The sequence below is a fragment of the Bubalus kerabau genome, chromosome 7 (genome assembly GCF_029407905.1).
Source record: "Bubalus kerabau isolate K-KA32 ecotype Philippines breed swamp buffalo chromosome 7, PCC_UOA_SB_1v2, whole genome shotgun sequence".
Classification (NCBI taxonomy): domain Eukaryota; kingdom Metazoa; phylum Chordata; class Mammalia; order Artiodactyla; family Bovidae; genus Bubalus; species Bubalus kerabau.
The window spans coordinates 67,483,453-67,506,030 of record NC_073630.1 but is presented as its reverse complement, the minus strand read 5'-3'; the positions used below and the strand labels follow the sequence as shown (position 1 = coordinate 67,506,030).

General features: G+C 37.3%; 1 protein-coding gene across 3 annotated transcripts in view; it reads right to left on the bottom strand.

The window, feature by feature from the left end:
• GUF1 (GTP binding elongation factor GUF1) overlaps positions 1 to 19,563 on the bottom strand; it is a 31,130-nt gene extending 11,567 nt beyond the window's left edge. For 2 of the 3 annotated variants that reach the window (XM_055588447.1, XM_055588448.1), the window contains exons 1-10: positions 19,152 to 19,563; positions 16,849 to 16,960; positions 16,530 to 16,678; positions 16,166 to 16,246; positions 15,174 to 15,251; positions 10,576 to 10,659; positions 3,834 to 3,898; positions 2,910 to 3,113; positions 1,314 to 1,453; positions 64 to 187 (exon numbers count right to left, since the gene is read on the bottom strand). In XM_055588447.1, the coding sequence (XP_055444422.1) occupies positions 64 to 187; positions 1,314 to 1,453; positions 2,910 to 3,113; positions 3,834 to 3,898; positions 10,576 to 10,659; positions 15,174 to 15,251; positions 16,166 to 16,246; positions 16,530 to 16,678; positions 16,849 to 16,960; positions 19,152 to 19,316 (1,202 nt within the window). In that variant the 5' untranslated portion in view covers positions 19,317 to 19,563. The remainder of the gene's footprint in view (positions 1 to 63; positions 188 to 1,313; positions 1,454 to 2,909; positions 3,114 to 3,833; positions 3,899 to 10,575; positions 10,660 to 15,173; positions 15,252 to 16,165; positions 16,247 to 16,529; positions 16,679 to 16,848; positions 16,961 to 19,151) is intronic. The other variant, XM_055588449.1, reaches the window with a different exon arrangement.
• Positions 19,564 to 22,578: the final 3,015 nt, after the last annotated feature.

The window sequence follows — 22,578 nt, the reverse complement described above, 5'->3', positions numbered from 1 at the left end:
AGTAAGCCATTTAAACTTTATTTTTCAATAAAAATGGAATCCTACAACATAATTGAATCTTACCTCCAGCCAGCACCTAGAGCAAGGCTACTATCCCGATGAACCACCACACTGGAATCATTTAGTGTCAGTTTTTCTATAGCACTCTTCAGGTTATTATATTCAGATTGGTCTACAGGGTACATTCCTGGGGACACAATGATTTCTAATTATTATATGTGACACTCTGCCCAGAAAACCTAATATGCATTGCTGCAAAGCTCAAAATTAATCAGCTAGCTTTTAAATTACTTTCTGTATTTCACTGACCAAAATATTGGTTTGCTAAGAAAACTATGACTATTAAATTAAATTGGCTTCAAAGTATTTTGCAAGTTTCATAAACTATGAATTTACCACTAGATTCATATTCAAAGTGATGTTTTTGCCTTTGCAAAAAGTATAGGGAAAACAAAAAAGAACAATGGGAATTACACCTATCAAGAAAATACATCATCTTTATTTTAAGAAACAAAAGTGCAAGATATCCCACAACCACAAAGAAAAATCCCATTAGCAGATAAATAACAGGAAGAAATAAAAACAAAAATTGATTCATCAGTTTCTCTTTCACATCAAACCCAAGTCCTCACCACTTAAGTCCTTCAAACTCTAAATGACTGACTGACTTTGTCTTAACAGGGGCATTAATATTAATTACAAATTAATATTTGTAATTCCCAATGAGATACAAAAGGGAAAAAACAATGACTGGATACCCAGCACAGAGTAATCCAATAACCTTCAATCAGGTCTTCCTTTTTCAAATGTCTGTAATATCACACAAAGTAACAGGTTCTGGAGTTATATATACATGAGGTGACACTCTTCTCTGCTATGTCGACACTAGTACAATAGTACACTGTTAAAGAAAGGCCAGCTAAGGGGAAGGCACTCAGTAAATGTCCACTGATAATTAGTAATGAAAACACCCTATGTAGAAGAGTATTTCAAATATAATGACCTACTCCCTAGTGAAACAAGAAAGAAATGCATATTACTGTGCTCCTCTAATTTATCAGAGGGCTTGTTTCAAGAGGCTATATTTTTAAGAAGTTCTTAAATTTAGGAGGAAATGATCTCCCATATAAAGTTGTATCATCCATATATAATTAACTGGTATATAAATATCATACCCACAAAAATTTTTTTAAAAACAGAGTAGCTGTTATTTAAACAGGAATTGATTGTTATTTAAAGTGAGTATTCCTAATAATTATTATTTCAGCTTAGAATAAATTGGCCCTTATCCTTTGAATATGTGAGCTCCTCACCTGCAAATACCATTGGCTTCGCTGATTTAAACCCAGGCAAGGGTTCCACTGGTTGTTTATGTAAATATAATGTATCTCCTATTTGTGCTTCAGTGACATCTTTCATCCCAGCAATCAGATAGCCCACCTGTCCTGCATATCTGAATAAAATTATTACATGGAAATATTTACTATTTTAATGTTTCATGTGCATACTCACAATTAGCCCTACTTCTCCAAGAAATGATTGTACTTTCCAAACAAAACCTCACCAAGCTGAAACTAGGTGCTGCATTCTAGTTAATTCTCTAATTCTCAGCTCTAAGAACTGTCAGCAAAAGAACATTCCAAGTCTTACAATCCATGACCAAGGACCTCTGCAACACAAGCCTAGGGACCGTCTTCATGACTGCCCATCTCTGCATATAAAACAATAGTGAAACTGATAGATACAGAAACATAAAACACTCCTTGTGATATTTAGTAGTGAATTACATTACAAATGTCCTTTAAAAAAGGAAGAAAAAGCAAAAACAATGTTTTTAACCTAGCAAATAAAAATGTGAACTCTACAAATCTGATACCTATTTGATGTACCTCTTGCAGGAAAACAGCAAATCCAAAGATTTCAGAGTTTTTTTTTTTTTTTAAGCAAATTTCCTATATGATAATTTCCATTTAGGATGAAATACAAAATTCGTACTGAAGATGCAATAATGATCAATATATATGACAGAATATAGACAGACTTTGTATAGCACAGGGAATTCTAGCTATTATCTGTAATAACTTTTGATGATGTATAATCTATAAAAATACTGAATCACAATGCTGTATACCTGTAATTAATGTGATACTGTGATGTCAACTATACTTAAGTAAATAAGAATACAAACTTTAGAAATAGTTGAGTAAAATTACAATAAACCTTATGACTTTCAATTACATAAAAAATGACAAAATAGTGGTAGTTTTAGACATACAACATTAAGCTATCAAATGAGACCTGGTTCAATCTTAAATTTGACAAATGAGGAAATAAAGACCTTAGAAAACTATGTGCCCAAGGTAATCAATGTTATTAGTATCTAGAGTACTGATGGAATAGGCACTCAATAAATACTTTATAAGTGAACTCAGAACTCAGTTTTATAATAATGTACACTACTATGCTAACCTCATGTCATAATTCTAATCAAAGTTTTACCATGAATTCCACACTAAACAAAATAATTACCGAATTTTCTTCACTATTCTATGCTGAAAATCTAACTACAAAAAATTTAAATATCAAAGATTGATATCAAGTATGGATATGCATGAAAGAACTCTCTCTTTCACTGTCAAATCAAATACATCAATGTTGGACCTAGTCGCAACTAGAAAATAAAATCAGTTATGGCCAAAAAATTAAAAACACATCAAATTCCTACTGTCCCTCACCCATGAGATTCTGAAAGAGCATTCACTACATAGTTGCATTAAACAATCAAGTTTTGTTTTTTGTTTTTTTTCCTAAGTTACCAAATTAGGAATATCCTGAGCACACCAAATTAAGAAAATCAGCAACAGAAACACATACCGAGTGTCTTTTAATTACTAATGCATATTACTTACAGTTTATGAGTTGGCTGCTCATTAGGATTCAGAACTCCTACTTCATTAACTTCATATGTCTTTTGAGTGTGTGCAGATACAATTTTATCTCCTTTCGAAACCACTCCATCAAATAATGCTACATTGGCAATCACACCCCTATACTGGTCAAAGGTGGAGTCAAATACTAGGGCTCTCAGGGGATTTCTGCAATGCGCTTTAGGACTATTAAAAATAAGTAAAGAACAAATACTAATAATTTAAAATTAAATAATAAAATCTTAACAAAATGCCTAATTCAAATATTATGCTTAATTTACTCTAATACTTGAGAAAGATTAACTGACAGCACAAATAAAAGGACCTTTCTGTAAGGTATAATGCCTATATTTATATTCCTTTTAATTCACCCTTGAGTTTTAAATACATTTTGTTAGTGTTAGTTGCTCATTTATGTCCAACTCTGCAACCCCATGGACTATAGCCCGTCAGGCTCCTCTGTCCATTGAATTCTCCAGGCAAGAATACTGGAGTGGGTAGCCATTTCCTTCTCCTGGGGATCTTCCTGACCCAGGCATGGAAGCCAGGTCTCCTGCACTGCAGGCAGATTCTTTACCTTCTGAGCCACCAGGAAAACCCTAAATACATTTTAAATAACCATTTTTAAACTATTTATGAAATGGATGAAATATATTTATTCAGGATTAAAACAAAAATAATAATTACCAATGTATTCAAGTCTGTTACAATAATTAAGAGATCCCTATTATCTTTTTTTTCTATCTGTATTTGCCTTCTATGTGTTACTAGATATAAATTAAATATGTATTCTCACTGACCACAAAGAGTATATTTGTCATAACAAGTAAATTAAAATAACAGATCAAACTGATGGACTTTTACTATTAAAGATAAATAGTATACAAAGAGCAGCAGAATACTTACGAGGGTATCCTTTTGATGACTGCATCAAGAACACTTTCCACATTCGTTCCAAGTTTAGCAGAAATCTGAAAATATGTATATGAAACAAACACTTAAGACTTTACTTTTCTATCCCGTGACTGAGTGTATGATTAGAAAAAAGAAACAACTCTAAAAGTCATCAATTTGCTTGAAAAGCTTGGTAAAAGGAAGCATACACCGTATTATCTATTGACAACTGCCCTTCCATTAGTTAGGTGATTCTCTAGATTACGGTTAGATGATTCTCTGATTTCTCTACAAAAGCATTCTGATTGTGGTACTGAAAGAGCACTGGACTAAGAGTTCAAAATATCTGGGTTATAATTATGACTCTATGAGTAATACATGACTTTAGCCAATACATGTTTTCTTCAAGCTTCAAGTTCTTCATCGACAAATAAAGTGATTATTCATATTTTACATAAACCTCAAGGCTGCTGTGTGAATAAACAATATATGTGGATGGCATACAGCTAAGGCTAACTGTAAGGTATAGTACCACTATTGTTCTTACACTGAAAAGGCAGCCAAAACACTCAAAACATGCTCATCTGACTCACCTTTGCCATTACCAGTAATTGAACTATCTTTGAAATCTTTATTCAAACTCAGTTCCCTGAATTCTTCCTCTTGCCCTTCAAAGTCCCTCTAGATCAGAGTTTCTCAACTCAGCACTAAGGACACTTTGACCTGGATAACTCTTTGTTTGGGGGGCTGTTCTATGCGCTCACTGCAAGATGCATAACAGCATCCATGGATTCTCATCCGCTCACAAGATGCCAGTAGCACCTATTCCCCAGTGTGACAACAAAAAAGGTCTTCAGACATTGCCAAATGTTTCCTGAGAGGCAAAAAACTACTTCCTAATAAGAATGATGCTTTAGACTCTAGTACACTCTTTACAACAATCCTTTAAGATCACATTTTCTAATTTATTGAATGGACTTTTTTTTCATTATCTATTTAGCCCCCTGCCTCTTTTCCCAGCTGAGACTCCAAGGGCCCACTATTTGTACTCATTCCATCCAACTACTTTCTATTCTCTATCATAAGCCCTTCGTATTAATAAAACCTTAACTGCAACTGCATCCGACTATGTGCCTTTTCTATGCTTATAATCAGAGCAGCTCAACATTAGTGGAGAACAGTCAAGTAACTGGTTTGGTTGGTTTCTGTAAGTTCATGACACAGATCTCAATATGCAGTTAAGATTTGCTGGCTGTCCAAGGACACATCCTTTACTAAATTCACATTAACACTAATTAAGATAATTCACACCACCTTCCTTTTCAATCTACACACTTTCCCTGTGGCCAATTCACTCTCATTTGATAACGTTGCCTCTTACTTCATTCAAGGAAATAGAAGACATAAAAAACTCCTTTATTCAAATATACAAATCCATCTGCACTATATCCACAACCTCTTTGCCTTCTCTCCTGCTACAATTTGTTTTCCCACCTCTCTGAAAACTCAATCCTCACACCCTCATCTTCTGAATCCTCTCTAATCCTTCTCAAATTCTTATTCATAACACTCTACAAATTGAGAATAATGTAGAATGGTTTCTAGGATCTTTTTTCTACTTACATTTTCTCCCTAGTTTCGAAATGGCATCCATTCCCATGGCATCAATGCCACATACACACTATGACTTAAATATCTCTGACTCAGCCCTCTCCACAAATGCCAGAATTGTGTAGATTTATGTAATATCCTGATTGGATGTCTATTAGACATTTCAAACACACTATGTGCAAAAGAGAGCTTTTAATTTTCCCACTATCTGTTCCTCCCCAAGTCCTCTCTGCATTAACAGATTACCAGTATTCAACCAGTTGCTCAAACCCAAACTCATCATGATTCTTTATTTCACATCCTTACACATATAAGAACACCTTCCTCAATGATCAGTGCAAGAAAATAGAGGAAAACAATAGAATGGGAAAGACTGGAGATCTCTTCAAGAAAACGAGAGATATCAAGGGAACGTTTCATACAAAGATAGGCTCAATAAAGGACAGAATGGTATGGATCTAACAAAAGCAGAAGATTAAAAAGAGGTGGCAAGAACACACAGAACTGTACAAAAAAGATCTTCACGACCCAGATAATCATGATGGTGCGATCACTCACCTAGAGCCAGACATCCTGGAATGTGAAGTCAAGTGGGCCTTAGGAAGCATCACTACAAACAAAGCTAGTGGAGGTGATGGAATTCCAGTTGAGCCATTTCAAATCCTAAAAGATGATACTGTGAAAATGCTGCACTCAATATGCCAGCAAATTTGGAAAACTCAGTAGTGGCCACAGGACTGGAAAAGGTCAGTTTTCATTCCAATCCAAAAGAAAGGCAATGCCAAAGAATGTTCATACTACCACACAACTGCACTCATCTCACACGCTAATAAAGTAATGCTCAAAATTTTCCAAGCCAGTCTTCCACAGTACGTGAATCATGAAGCTGGATTTAGAAAACGCAGAGGAACCAAAATCAAATTGTCAACATCCGCTGGATCATCAAAAAAGCAAGAGAGTTCCAGAAAAATATCTGCTTTTGCTTTATTGACAATGCCAAAGCCTTTGACTCTGTGGATCACAATAAAAAGTGGGAAATTCTGAAATAGATGGGAATACCAGACCACCTGGCCTGCCTCTTGAGAAATCTGTATGCAGGTCAGGAAGCAACAGTTAGAACTGGACATGGAACAACAGACTGGTTCCAAATAGGAAAAGGAGTATGTCAAGGCTATATATTGTCACCCTGCTAATTTAACTTATATGCAGAGTACATCATGAGAAACGCTGGGCTGGAGGAAGCACAAGCTGGAATCAAGATTGCCAGGAGAAATATCAATACCTCAGATATGCAAATGACACCACCTTTATGGCAGAAAGTGAAGAAGAACTAAAGAGCCTCTTGATGAAAGTGAGAGAGGAGAGTGAAAAAGTTGGCTTAAAGCTCAACATTCAGAAAACTAAGATCATGGTATCTGGTCCCATCACTTAATGGTAATAGCTGGGGAAACACTGGAAACAGTGGCAGACTTTATTTTTTTGGGCTCCAAAATCACTGCAGATGGTTACTGCAGCCATGAAATTAAAAGACACTTGCTCTTTGGAAGGAAAGTTATGACCAACCTAGACAGCGTATTAAAAAGCAGAGACATTACTTTGCCAACAAAGGTCCGTCTAGTCAAGGCTATGGTTTTTCCAATAGTCATGTATGGGTGTGAGAGTTGAACTAGAAAGAAAGCTGAGCCCCAAAGAATTGATGCTTTTGAACTGTGGTGTTGGAGAAGACTCTTGAGAGTCCCTTGGACTGTAAGGAGATCCAACCAGTCCATCCTAAAGGAGATCAGTCCTGAGTGTTCATTGGAAGGACTGATGTTGAAGCTGAAACTCTAATACTGTGGCCACCTGATGCAAAGAATTGACTTGTTGGGAAAAGACCCTGATGCTGGGAAGGATTGAAGGCAGGAGGAAAAGGGGACGACAGAGGATGAGATGGTTGGATGGCATCACCAACTCAATGAAAATGAGTTTGGGTAAACTCCAGGGGTTGGTGAAGAATGTGGAGGCCTGGTGTGCAGCAGTCCATGGGGTCCCATAGAATCAGACAGAAGTGAACAACTGACCTGAACACATAACACACCAGCAAAATCTACCATATCCACAAAACACACATCAAATTTGGCCACTTATTAAAATATCGGAATCACATACTTAGCCACCAGTATTTTGCCCCTGGACTACTACTGCAAACTGGTTTCCCTGTATAGTTTCTTACCCTTTTCTAATCCATTCTCTGAATGATCAGTTTTCCTCTCTTGCTTTATAATCCTTTCATTATCTTAACGTTTTCAAACTCTTTAGCACAGCAAGAATCCCAGAATAACTTGACCCCTGCCTTTCCCTACAAAGCCATCTCATCTAACTTGCCTTCTTTCTGTTCCTTAAACATGTCAAACCTTCCCAAACATTCCAAGCCTTTACACTTGCTCTTTGCTCTTTCAGAAATTATTTCTCCCCATTCTTTTTTTCTTCAAGTCTCAGTTCATCAGAGAAAAATTCCCTAAGTTACTCTGCATCATAGCTCTTCTCTAAGAAAAAGACTTTTTTTCATTGTTAGGTATGGTAATGCTACCTGGAACAATACACTCTGTTGAATGTCCCTTGAAAACATTGGTCTCACTCACTAAATACTATACTTCCTTCTTTTTTTATTTAATGAGTGCCTCCCCAAGTAGAATATAAAAACAACGAGACAGATGTCTTGCCTGTACTGTTCACTGCTGCATCCCTAGCTGGCACACACCAAATTAAGTGTATGAATGAATTTTCAGCTAAATATATTTTAACATAATTCCAATCATGATACCATAATTTCAGGACTGCCTTACAATGAGGTCCCTCTTCATAATAAAAAACATTAAATTCTATGTATGTATCCAAGGAAAAAAAACTATTGCTTTTTCCAAGTTGTATATAACCAACCAATGTGTTAAAGTTTAAAAAATAAGCAAAAAATCCACTTTATCAGCTGAAACTTGCTTTTTTAAAAATTAAACAAGCTTGAAAATAAAAGCTAGACATTATTACTCTGATATACTTACTACACAAGCATGTAGAATAGCACAGTTTAGCTAGGGCTATTTAACAATCACTGCAGATAGTGACTGCAGCCATGAAATTAAAAGACGCTTGCTCCTTGGAAAAAAAGCTATGACCAACCTAGACAGCATATTAAAAAGCAGAGACGTTACTTTGCCAACAAAGGGCTGTCTAGTCAAAGTTATGGTTTTTCCAATAGTCAAGTATGTATGTGAGAGTTGAACTATAAAGAAAGCTGAGCGCCAAAGATTGATATTTTGAACTATAGTGTTAGAGAAGATTCTTAGGAGTCCCTTGAACTGCAAGGAAATCATACCAGTCAATCCTAAAGGAAAGCAGTACTGAATATTCATTGGAAGGACTGACGCTGAAGCTGAAACTCCAATACTTTGGCCACATGATATGAAGAACTGACTCACTGGAAAAGACCCTTATGCTGGGAAAGATTGAAGGCAGGAGGACAAGGGGACGACAGAGGATAAGATGGCTGGATGGCATCACTGACTCAATGGACGTGAGTTGGAGCAAGCTCTGGGAGTTGGTGATGGACAGGGAAGGCTGGTGTGCTGCAGTCCATGGGGTTGCAAGGAGTTGGACACGACTGAGAGTCTGAGCTGAACTGATTTAACACTCAACTATCATTTAAAAGGTTTAACACTAAACTATCATCAGGAAGCAACAGTTAGAACTGGACATGGAACAACAGACTGGCCTCAAATAGGAAAAGGAGTTCGTCAAGGCTTTATATTGTCACCCTGTTTATTTAACTTATATGCAGAGTACATCATGAGAAATGCTGGACTGGAAGAAACACAAGCTGGAATTAAGATTGCCGGGAGAAATATCAATAACCTCAGATATGCAGATGATACCACCCTTATGGCAGAAAGTGAAGAGGAACTAAAAAGCCTCTTGATGAAAGTGAAAGTAGAGAGTGAAAAAGTTGGCTTAAAGCTCAACATTCAGAAAATGAAGAATATGGCATCTGGTCCCATCGCTTCATGGGAAATAGATGGGGAAACAGTAGAAACAGTGTCAAACTTTATTTTTCTGGGCTCCAAAAATCACTACAGATGGTGACTGCAGCCATGAAATTAAAAGACGCTTACTCCTTGGAAGGAAAGTTATGACCAACCTAGATAGCATATTCAAAAGCAGAGACATTACTTTGCCAACAAAGGTCCGTCTAGTCAAGGCTATGGTTTTTCCTGTGGTCATGTATGGATGTGAGAGTTGGACTGTGAAGAAGGGTGAGTGCCGAAGACTTGATGCTTTTGAACTGTGGTGTTGGAGAAGACTCTTGAGAGTCCCTTGGACTGCAAGGAGATCCAACCAGTCCATTCTGAAGGAGATCAGCCCTGGGATTTCTTTGGAAGGAATGATGCTAAAGGTGAAACTCCAGTACTTTGGCCACCTGATGCAAAGAGTTGACTCATTGGAAAAGACTCTGATGCTGGGAGGGATTGGGGGCAAGAGAAGAAGGGGACAACAGAGGATGAGATAGCTGGATGGCATCACTGACTCGATGGATGTGAGTCTGAGTGAACTCCGGGAGTTGGTGATGGACAGGGAGGCCAGGAGTGCTGCGATTCATGGGGTCGCAAAGAGTTGGACACAACTGAGCGACTGATCTGATCATTTAAAAGGTAAATTTAAAAATCTTAATTTAAAATATTATCAACTTTGATTTACATTAAATATAGTTCTAAGAATGATATCTACAATGCCTTGAAATTAGTCTGACCCTACTCTTCAAGGAGAACATTTCCATAGAGGCAAAAGGGCATATTATAACAAACAGTTGCCAAAGACCTACATTTTAGTCCTGGCACATTAGCTAACTAGATCTATAATCTTAAAGTGACAAAATCTTTCAGTTTTCGTCCTTTCAACTGTATCATGAGAAATTTCTATCTGTCCTAACCATGTAGTAAGGATTTTTGGCAAAGATCAAATGAAATATCAGTAAAAAGAACTTTGTAAAGCTGTAATATTATAATTTCACAATATAATAATGATGTGCTATCAAATACTATGAAATTTTACTTAAGCCAATTACCTGAGATTTTGGAAAGTAAAATCAAGTCTTCTAAAAAAAAAAATTTACCTTAATACATTCGTCACCTGGAATATCAAACACCTTTTCAATTTGTTTTTCAACCCTTTCAGGATCAGCATTCTTCAGATCTATCTTAAAAGAAAAAAATCACGTCTTAATATAATGAAATTAAAATGTATTACATATTAATATTTGGAGATAGACGCATACTTGCTTTTGAACTAACTGACCCCTTAACAATTTTATTTTCAAAAGTATTAAAAGAAAAATAATGACAAAAAGGTAATAAAATTTTAACACTCATGGCCACTGAAATTAGAAGGCAGACAGCAAAGCAAGCAAGAAACTGAGGTCATTAGCTACTCAGAGCCGAAGAGCTCAATAACAACATCATGTACACTGATTTTATGTGTTATATATAACTTATAACAACAAACTGTCTTTCTTTGCTTCCTTTAAACCTATCTTCAATATCAAAAAATAAAACTGAATGCAATGCAAATTTTTAATTAAGATTCTTGATTTATTAATTTTAAAATATAAAAGTTAAGCTTTATCAACACTGTTCTCAGTTTAGCACTTAACTGTTAAGCGGCCTGTGTTACACTGTTTCATCCTACTTCATAATGTCCTTTTCTTTTCCTCTACAGTTTAGTATAACAGACTATTTGGCCTATCCTGCCCTTTCCTACAGAAACAGCGCCCCATTGCTCCATGTAATTCAGGGAGACTATCTTCTCAATTATTGCATAGGAACCTGGAATGTCAGGTCCATGAACCAAGGCAAATTGGAAGTGGTCAAACAAGAGATGGCAAGAGTGAATGTCGACATTCTAGGAAAGAGCGAACTGAAATGGACTGGAATGGGTGAATTTAACTCCGATGACCATTATATCTACCACCATGGGCAGGAATCCCTAAGAAGAAATGGAGTGGCCATCATGGTCAACAAAAGAGTCTGAAATACAGTACTTGGATGCAATCTCAAAAACGACAGAATGATCTCTGTTCGTTTCTAAGGCAAACCATTCAATATCACAGTAATCCAAGTCTATGCCCCAACCAGTAACACTGAAGAAGCTGAAGTTGAATGGTTCTATGAAGACCTACAAGACCTTTTAGAACTAACACCCAAAAAAGATGTCCTTTTCATTATAGGGGACTGGAATGCAAAAGAAGGAAGTCAAGAAACACCTGGAGTAACAGGCAAATTTGGCCTTAGAATACGGAATGAAGCAGGGCAAAGACTAATAGAGTTTTGCCAAGAAAATGCACTGCTCATAACAAACACCATCTTCCAACAACACAAGATAAGACTATATACATGGACATCACCAGATGGTCAACACCAAAATCAGATTGATTATATTCTTTGCAGCCAAAGATGGAGAAGCTCTATACAGTCAGCAAAAACAAGACCAGGAGCTGACTGTGGCTCAGACCATGAACTCCTTATTGCCAAATTCAGACTGAAATTGAAGAAAGTAGGGAAAACCACTAGACCATTCAGATATGACCTAAATCAAATCCCTTATGATTATACAGTAGAAGTGAGAAATAGATTTAAGGGCCTAGATCTGATAGATAGAGTGCCTGATGAACTACGGAATGAGATTCGTGACACTGTACAGGAGACAGGGATCAAGACCATCCCCATGGAAAAGAAATACAAAAAAGCAAAATGGCTGTCTAGGGAAGCCTTACAAATAGCTGTGAAAAGAAGAGAAGCAAAAAGCAAAGGAGAAAAGGAAAGATATAAACATCTGAATGCAGAGTTCCAAAGAATAGCAAGGAGAGATAAGAAAGCCTTCTTCAGAGATCAATGCAAAGAAATAGAGGAAAACAACAGAATGGGAAAGACTAGGGATCTCTTCAAGAAAATCAGAGATACCAAAGGAACATTTCATGCAAAGATGAGCTCGATAAAGGACAGAAATGGTATGGACCTAACAGAAGCAGAAGATATTAAGAAGAGATGGCAAGAATACACAGAAGAACTCTACAAAAAAGATCTTCACGACTCAGATAATCACGATGGTGTGATCACTGACCTAGAGCCAGACATCCTGGAATGTGAAGTCAAGTGGGCCTTAGAAAGCATCACTACGAACAAAGCTAGTGGAGGTGATGGAATTCCAGTTGAGCTATTCCAAATCCTGAAAGATAATGCTGTGAAAGTGCTGCGCTCAGTATGCCAGCAAATTTGGAAAACTCAGCAGTGGCCACAGGACTGGAAAAGGTCAGTTTTCATTCCAATCCCAAAGAAAGGCAATGACAAAGAATGCTCAAACTACTGCACATTTGCACTCATCTCACACGCTAGTAAAGTAATGCTCAAAATTCTCCAAGCCAGGCTTCAGCAATATGTGAACTGTGAACTTCCTGATGTTCAAGCTGGTTTTAAAAAAGGCAGAGGAACCAGAGATCCAATTGCCAACATCCGCTGGATCATCGAAAAAGCAAGAGAGTTCCAGAAAAACATCTATTTCTGCTTTATTGACTATGCCAAAGCCTTTGACTGTGTGGATCACAATAAACTATTGAAAATTCTGAAAGAGATGGGAATACCAGACCACCTGATCTGCCTCTTGAGAAATTTGTATGCAGGTCAGGAAGCAAGTTAGAACTGGACATGGAACAACAGACTGGTTCCAAATAGGAAAAGGAGTTCGTCAAGGCTGTATATCGTCACCCTGTTTATTTAACTTCTATGCAGAGTACATCATGAGAAACGCTGGACCGGAAGAAACACAAACTGGAATCAAGATTGCCGGGAGAAATATCAATAACCTCAGATATGCAGATGACACCACCCTTCTGGCAGAAAGTGAAGAGGAACTAAAAAGCCTCTTGATGAAAGTGAAAGTGGAGAGTGAAAAAGTTGGCTTAAAGCTCAACATTCAGAAAACAAAGACCATGGCATCCGGTCCCACCACTTCATGGGAAATAGATGGGGAAACAGTGGAAACAGTGTCAGACTTTATTTTTCTGGGCTCCAAAATCACTACAGATGGTGACTGCAGCCATGAAATTAAAACACGCTTACTCCTTGGAAGGAAAGTTATGACCAACCTAGATAGCATATTCAAAAGCAGAGACATTACTTTGCCAACAAAGGTTCGTCTAGTCAAGGCTATGGTTTTTCCTGTGGTCATGTATGGATGTGAGAGTTGGACTGTGAAGAAGGCTGAGTGCCAAAGAATTGATGCTTTTGAACTGTGGTGTTGGAGAAGACTCTTGAGACTCCCTTGGACTGCAAGGAGATCCAACCAGTCCATTCTGAAGATCAGCCCTGGGATTTCTTTGGAAGGAATGATGCTAAAGCTGAAACTCCAGTACTTTGGCCACCTCATTCGAAGAGTTGTTTAATTGGAAAAGACCCTGATGCTGGGAGGGATTGGGGGCAGGAGGAGAAGGGGACGCCAGAGGATGAGATGGCTGGATGGCATCACTGACTCGATGGATGTGAGTCTGAGTGAACTCCGGGAGTTGGTGATGGACAGGGAGGCCTGGCGTGCTGTCATGGGGTCGCAAAGAGTCGGACATGACTGAGCGACTGATCTGATCTGATCTTCTCAATTACATGCCAGGGTAGAGGAGTTTGAGTTGAAATTTTATCGTATGCAATTCAAAGAAATCCCAGTATACAACTGACCTGGAACAACAAGGAGTTTCAACTGCATGGGCCCACTTATATGCAGATTTTTTTCAATAAATATGTGAAACTACACTTGTAGAATACCAGGTGCAAGACTAGTATTGAGGTGGATAACTTATCCCTAACAAAGGCATAAGTAATATTTAACATAAAATTAATAATGTATTGGCTTTCTGTTTTATAATTTGCTTTCAAAGAATTACATTACCATACGGTATGACTCTCATAATTAGAGAAACTGCATATCAGCCTATAATTAGAAATAAACATTTTTTACTGTAACAATGTTTCCAATACTGTTATAAATATGACTATAATATTGTACACTATAAAAACTTTAATGAATCTTTCCTTAGTGTATAGACTAGGTTACCATGAAGCAATCACATAATGTCATAGCATAAAGCAATATTTATGCTTCATTGTTATCAATGCATCAATCATTTACCTGTAAATAAATATGAAGTTCCTTTTCAGTCTATCTTTTAATTGTTGACGTTTAGTGTCAGTAATACATATAACATCTATGGTGTTTTGTCATCACATAAGACAATACTGATGTAAGTACTGAGAGATGATTCACCTTATAAAAGATGATGTAAACTCAGGGTATTGATAAACAGAGTACTGTAAATGTATTTTCTCCTCTTTATGATTTGATTAGCATTTTCTCTATCTTATTGTAAGAACACTATATACAATACATATAATATACAAAGTATGTGTTAACAAACTGTTTAAGTTATTGGTAAGATTGTAGTCAATATGACGATATTAATAGTTAACTGTGTGTGAAGTCAAAAGTTACATGCAGATTTTTGACTGCGCAGGGGTTTTGCGTCCTTAATCTCCATGATGTTCAATAGTCAATTCCATTTAACAAATACCTGAAGATTCTCATATAAAAAATAGTACAAGTGATACTCAAACAGTAAATTTACCCTTAGAAAGTAAAAAAATAAATGGCACTGTTGCGCTAACAAATTACCTTGTTTATAACTGGAATTATTGATAGCTGTGCTTCAAAGGCAAGAAAGAAGTTCGCTACCGTTTGGGCTTGAATACCCTATGAAGAAAAGCAGACAAGAAGAAGACACAAGACACTAAGATAATCATTCTATTATCCATCACAAAAGCTGAAATTCAAGACCATTCCACACATCTTCATCAAAAGCAAAGGTACAAGGCAAACTATGGTATCTATAAGTCCATGCATCTGGATCATTCCCTGTGAAAATTCCTTTCAGTTCTAGAAACATTTTTTAGAGGGTACTGTGTTAAGCTTTGGGAACAAAGCAGTAATACATGGATCCTTAAGGACCTCGAAGCCTCCTAAAGAACTATGAGACATATTTTATAAAGCCAAGTATATGGATGTTAAGGTAGAGACTGACTGTCCTTGACAGGATTAGGGAGGATTTAACACAACAAAAAAATCTTTGGGTTTTGAATGAAAAGTCCATGAAAATTGAAGTATGTCAAAAGCTTACTATAAATAGTATATCATGGCTCTTATACTTTCATCTCAGTATGTTTTCATGGTTATGTTCACAACAGAGAACTTGGTAATATTATTGACATGTTTCTTTAAATGTAGCACTTCTCAAATTATTACCTTAAAAACACCCAAAATGACATCAAAGATAGATTTTCTAGTTCTGCTAAAAACTGACACCACAGATTAAGAAGTGCTTAAAACTGGGGGGGTTTTTTGGTAAGATGTATATATGACATACTTCAAAAATCTTTTGAATGATTCCTCTGATCAGCTTAAAAATTTTAAAGGATGAATTAGTCAATTTCACAGGCCATTTTAGTGTAATAAAGCTTAAAATTAACAGGACCAAAACATAATTTTGGTTAAATAATAAAATAATTCTTACTTTCTTCAAACACAAAAATTCTATTTCCAAACATCTTAAGAAAAATCTTGGAACAACGAAATAGCATATCACATCATATAAAATTAAATGTACCTACCTCATTTGCATCAACCACAAGTAAAACACCTTGGCAAGCAGAGAGTGACCTGGATACTTCATAACTAAAATCAACATGACCCTGAGAAACAAAAAATATTAAAACCTCTAAATGTTAAGTTTAAATGTTTCTTATAGAGAGGCATTTTGGCAAATCTACTGACTTCACTGAATAAAAAGTGATTAACCTTCTTTTTAGCCTGTTCTTGTGAAATAATTTCACTAATCTAAGAACACAGAGGGGAAAAAAAGGCAAAGTGAAGTGTTTAATGTTCAATTTAAAAACTGAAAAAAAGGATATGCTTGCACTATTAATACAAAGCTGACTTTAACAACAGAGACAAAATTGATATTAAAAAACTTACCGGTGTATCGATAAGATTTAAAAGGTACTGCTTTCCTTCATAGTTATAGAAGAGAGATGCTGTCTGTGCTTTAACAGTGATTCCTCTTTCTCGTTCCACTTGCAATTTATCAAGAACTTGTTTATTATTTTTTGTTTTATCAATTGCCCCTAAAAATAGAAATGTGTATTGATATTTCTATAAGCTTTTAAAAACAGACAATACTGCATATAAACTTAAAACCAAAATTAAAAAAAAAAAATAGTAAAAGTATGCCAGTAAAAGTAACTATCAACTACTCATTGCCATTAATTAGGTGTAGACTATAAAATGAAAATACCTGTTAGTTCCAGGAGCCTGTCTGCTAAAGTACTTTTGCCATGATCCACATGTGCAATGATACTGAAATTTCTAGTGTTTTCAACAGGAAAACAAGACATATCAATTTTTTCCTAGAAAAGGGGAGGGAAATATTACATTTATGAGTATAAATTGTCTACAATATAAAACAAGTACACTAAATAATACTCTTTTAGTCTTCTTAAAACAACTTTATTTAAAGCATTCATACTGTTTGTATTATTTCTCTGACAGTAAAGAGATGTATGGTTAAAGTCATATTACAAGCAATGGATAACAACTGCTGCTGCTGCTAAGTCGCTTCAGCCGTGTCCGACTCTGTGAGACCCCACAGACGGCAGCTCACCAGGCTCCCCCACCCCTGGGATTCTTCAGGCAAGAACACTGGAGTGGGTTGCCATTTCCTTCTCCAATGTATGAAAGTGAAAAGTGAAAGTGAAGTCGCTCAGTGGTGTCTGACTCTTAGCGACCCCATGGACTGCAGCCTACCAGGCTCCTCCTTCCATGGGATTTTCCAGGCAAGAGTACTGGAGTGGGGTGCCATTGCCTTCTCCATGGATAACAACAGGGCTCATCAAATACATTAGTTTCACTGACAAAGGCTATATGACCATATTCAGACCATATGGCTAAATAAAAGTCCCTTATAATATTTTTACCATTTCAAAGGCCACTGAGGAGCTGAATGTATTTTCACAAATGGAGAACACAAGATACCTAGAACTCCTCTACAGCCTTGGAGCACCTGGTTTAACAAAATTTCTTGAAATAAAAAAAGCTACAGAGAAGCTGAATGAAAAAAAATATTTTTTGCCCCCATCACATATTTAATCAACAGAGTCAGGTCTACTTAAAAATTTGTGCTCCTAATAGAGCCTTCAAAAGTTTAATTTAGATGACTTTGTTACTTAACAACAACTTCTCTGGAGAGAGAAGGGGAAAATATTGTATTATCAGGAAAAAAAAGGCTCACTTTTCACTTAAATCTTTAAAATACTTTAAAATGTTAATTTGTGATTTTCAGTTGCACATAGAATGCGTCATTTTTTGGACCCAGAACGTTTCATTTTTCCAATCAAATTTATATCTCATAATGAACAAAAAAAAAGTGAAATTACAACGAAATACAAAATTTTCATGAGGTTGTTTCCTTTTTTTTTTTTCCAGTAAGCGCTTCAATACAAGTGCAACTATACCTGAAAGATATTCTGCAAAAATCTAAACCTGAATTGTCTGCTCTGTGATTTTTCCATCCACTGCACCGTTTTTAGTCTTACAATTGCAACATAAATCCATTCTACAGGCATTTTAGAAAAGAGTAAAACTAAATAATTACAGTCTTTTTCTTTCTCCAGTTACTCATAACTTTCATTCAAGTACTTTATTTTACTGCCTAAACTGTTTCTTTTCACAGTTATAACGTAGTATAGTTTTAGGGTCGCTGAAGCTTCCCAGGTGGAGTGGTAAAGAATCCTGCCAGTGTAAGAGACACAAGAAACGCGGTTTCCATGCCTTGTTCAACAAGATCCCATGGAGTAGGAAATGGCACCCTACTCCAGGATTCTTGCCAGGAAAATTCCGTGGACAGAAAAGCTGGCGGGCTACAGTCCGTGGGACCGCAGAGTCCGTCGTGACCGAGGAGCAAAAAGCCCCACCTCCTCCAACTACAGGGACAGAATGAGCATGCGTCTGCTCTAGCTAAGACGAAATAATAGGATTCATTATGATATTTGGCATAACTAATACAATTTTGTAAAGTTTAAATATAAAATTTAAAAAAAAAAGGCGAAATAATAAGGAGAAGTTAAGGCATACCCAGCACTTCTTAGATTCTCGGTATTGAACTAAAAGTTCTATACCTCACTTCGCGCCAAGTCTCACAGCCACTCAACGTTTTTTTTAATATAAGCATCTCATTCAACAAATGAAGAAACAGAGAAAGGTCAGGTAACTTGCCTAGGTCACGTGGCTAAAGTCGCAAGAAAATGGAACTAGCAGCTTCCTCGATACGCTTTTAAAACTAAATACATACTGAGAACAATCCCTCGCATAAACAAAGATCCTGATATTACCAATGAGGAAAGTGAGGACACTTGTCCAAGATCACACTGGTGAGCACTGGAGTCCGAAACCGAAGCGCACCCCCGCGCTCCGAGCCCTGTCTCCCTCACAACAGTGCAACCTGCATTCACAAGTAGTCAGTACCAAGAAGCCCTCACAAATTCACCAGGAACACCCTCCCTAGGCTTAAAACGTGAATGACAAGAGACTCAAGGCGGTCACCTTGCGGTCTGCAGAGCTGTAGCACCGGTCCGGAGCCCTGGACTCGGCTGCAGTCCCCCGGGCCGGCGCGAGGTGAGGCCAGAGACGCCCCTTACGCGCCGCCTCGGTGACCCAGGCCGCGAGCGCGCGTCCGCGCCACCAACCCTGACCTGCAAGCGTCCACATTCCCCCGCGCAACCGAGGCGTCAGGAGAAGGTTCCGGGACGCAATGGCGCCATCACCCCAGGCTCCGTTTTCTTCAGAACTGCCCCTCGCTAAGAGCTGGCGGACAAGATTCAAACACACTTCGGCCACCCGCGGAAAAAACGTGAGGAGGTAACACCCCACATCTAGCTGCTGGGACCAGACAACCTAGAACAGCGCCGCTCGCCGACGTTTGCACGACGCATTACGTCGTGACGTCTGCATACGTCAGCGCGAATCTGAAAGGAAGTAGCGTGATCGAAGGTTTAGCGCAGTGCGAGTTGTTCTCTTACCAGAAGGTTGCTTTTTAACCAACTGCCAGATGGCAAAATACTAGAGTAATTTTTTTAAATTACTGCTGTATTCTCCATGTTGCCTGCAACATCGCTAATGTTGAAGTGCATCTGAATGGAAACGGGCAGTAAAATTGATAGCAATAATAATAATATTCTAGGGCTTCCCTGGTGGCTCATTGGAGAAGAATCTGCCTGCTAATGCATGGGAGGCGTGTTCCATCCCTGTTTTGGGAAGCTTCCCCAGAGAAGGAAATGGTAACCCACTCCATTATTCTTGCCTGGGAAATCCGTTGAACAGAGGAGCCTGGTGGGCTACAGTCCATGGGTTCACAAGAATCAGACGTGACTTAGCAACTAAACAACAACAATGTATCCTAGGAAAATTTGGCCCGGAAGTGAAAGTGGAAAAAAGTTGCATCCTGAAAGTCCTGGAGTTTTCGTCACTTTTGGGTTACCAATTAAACAATGTTTACCTTGCAGGGAAGAGAGTTCTGGCTAAGGATAAAGATAAGAGATAAGACAATATCTAGTGTCGCCCCCCCATCCCCACCCCATGTTCTCTTTTGCAATATTCAGGAGAAAAAGCGGCAACAGTTGAGTTCACCATTGTATTGTTTCTAGTTTATTTAGGGGACTACTGTATATTAAAACAGTAACTATACATCACAATTTGCTACTCTCTTCTTTGTTAGTGAACTTAAGAACCACCTGGAAATGTATTAAGCACAATCATTCCTAATGTAGTTCGTGTAAGTTGGTTTCCCGAAACTTCAATAAGTTGCTTATTATCCTTAGTGATTTTCACCATGTCCTCACACCTCTATTATATCCATAACATTTTTCTTTAAATCAATTTACCTCTTACACTTGAATGGGTTTCTTTTAAAAGAAGAAAAAAAAAAATGTATTATTTTCTGTAAGTGGAAAAAGAGCTGTTACCTGTCACAAATTTAAAAGTAAAAATAAGTATAATTAATTAAAAATGTGATTCAGTTTCAATAGATGTTACCTGACAAAGGCTCAGAATCTTTCTTGATTAAAACTGGAAATTAACAAACATTAAGGAATTTTAAGACAGCACCAAATTGAGAGTTTAATTCTTGACATAATCAGAAGTATTGAAATAAAATTGAAAGGAGAAAATTTTCTCTGTATGGTTCAGTGTCCTTACTGTCATGTCTGTGTCTCACCTAAAATTATCTTGGTACCTTCACTAGTCCCACATTTTGGGAATACTGCAATATGTTAGGTAGTTGACATTATACTCTTAGATCCACAGGTGAAATACATATTTACTAGAAAAATACTGAACATCACTGTGTCATGTAATGTGCTAGATGTGGAAACAGACAAATTAGACAAATTGTCTGAAATTGTATAATAGGTAAATGGAAAAAAATTTATGTTTGAATCCAGATTATTAAAAACCAAAGCTCAAATCTCTATAATACCTTTGATAACACAATATGATTTAGCATTCAACCTGGAAATAAAGAGGAAGTGGAATCACTGAAGTTTCAGAGTTAAGGTTTCATTCCCCGCCCCCCCAGGGCCTTGAAGGTTATAAAGTTTTTCTGAAAGAGATAACTGGATCTAATCAAGCAGAGTGATCATTTCCAGCATAATTGCACATACTAAATATATACTTTGTATATATCAACTCATTTAATCCTTACAGAGAACGCTAATGCAGGTACTCTTATGATTCTTTCTGTAGTGCACATATCTGAGAAAAAAATATGGCGCTAGCTTTTTAAGTAACTGCCTAAATCATACATTTAGTTACTGGCCTCAGCATCTACACCCTTAACCATGCCAAAAAAACTCTGCTGAGTGAGGATAAATGAGTAAAAAGGTATGACATACTGAGTTAATACTGACAAAAGAAACACGGCCAGAATTTGGAACAGTGGCATTTTATTTGAGGCAAGGATTTCTGAAGAGCACACATAATTAAAAACTCACATAAGCCAAGGCTTATTTCCCCATAGAATGAATGTTTAATGGGGAAGCTACAGTCTTGCATAGTACACTAAACTACAGCTGTTTTGCTTATGCTTTTAAAGGCATTTAAAGGGTCTATTTGTTTGCTGTCATAACAAAGCACTGCAGACCGGGTGGCATAAACAAAGAAATTTATTTCCTTACAATTCTGGAGGCTACAAGTTCAAGATCAACATGTCAACAGTGTTAGTTTCTTCTGAGGCCTCCCTCTTTTGCTTATGAATGACCATCCTCTCCCTGTGTCTTCACGTGGTCTTTTCTCAATACCTGTCCATTCTTTATCTCTTCTGATAGAGCTATCAGTTGTACTAGATTTGGGCCCACTGTCAGAGAAGGCAATGGCACCCCACTCCAGTACTTTTGCCTAGAAAATCCCATGGACGGAGGAGCCTGGTAGGCTGCAGTCCATGGGGTCGCTAGAGTCGGACTGAGCGACTTCACTTTCATTTTTCACTTTCATGCATTGGAGAAGGAAATGGCAACCCACTCCAGTGTTCTTGCCTGGAGAATCCCAGGGACAGGGAAGCCTGGTGGGCTGCTGTCTATGGGGTTGCACAGAGTCGGACACGACTGAAGCGATGCAGCAGCAGCAAAGTTATTGAAATCATACAAAATCTGTTCTCATATCACTTGGAATTATTTTACAGCTCAATGTCAAAAGACATTTTAAAATAACCCACATATTTTCAAGTGCAGTGTGACTTTTACCAAGAGATATCTTTAACTAAACCATTGAAATCTCAATAAAGTTAGAAGACTGAAAAAATACAGAGTGTATTTGCAGAGAAGAAACCATTTAAATGAGAAATTAATATCAAAATGAGAAATTACTATCAAAAATACTTTAAAAATCCCATGTATTTGGAAATTATGTCCACTTTTAAATGATAGCTGTGTCTAAGATGCCACAAGGAAATAGAAAATATTTGTAATAGAATGAAAAT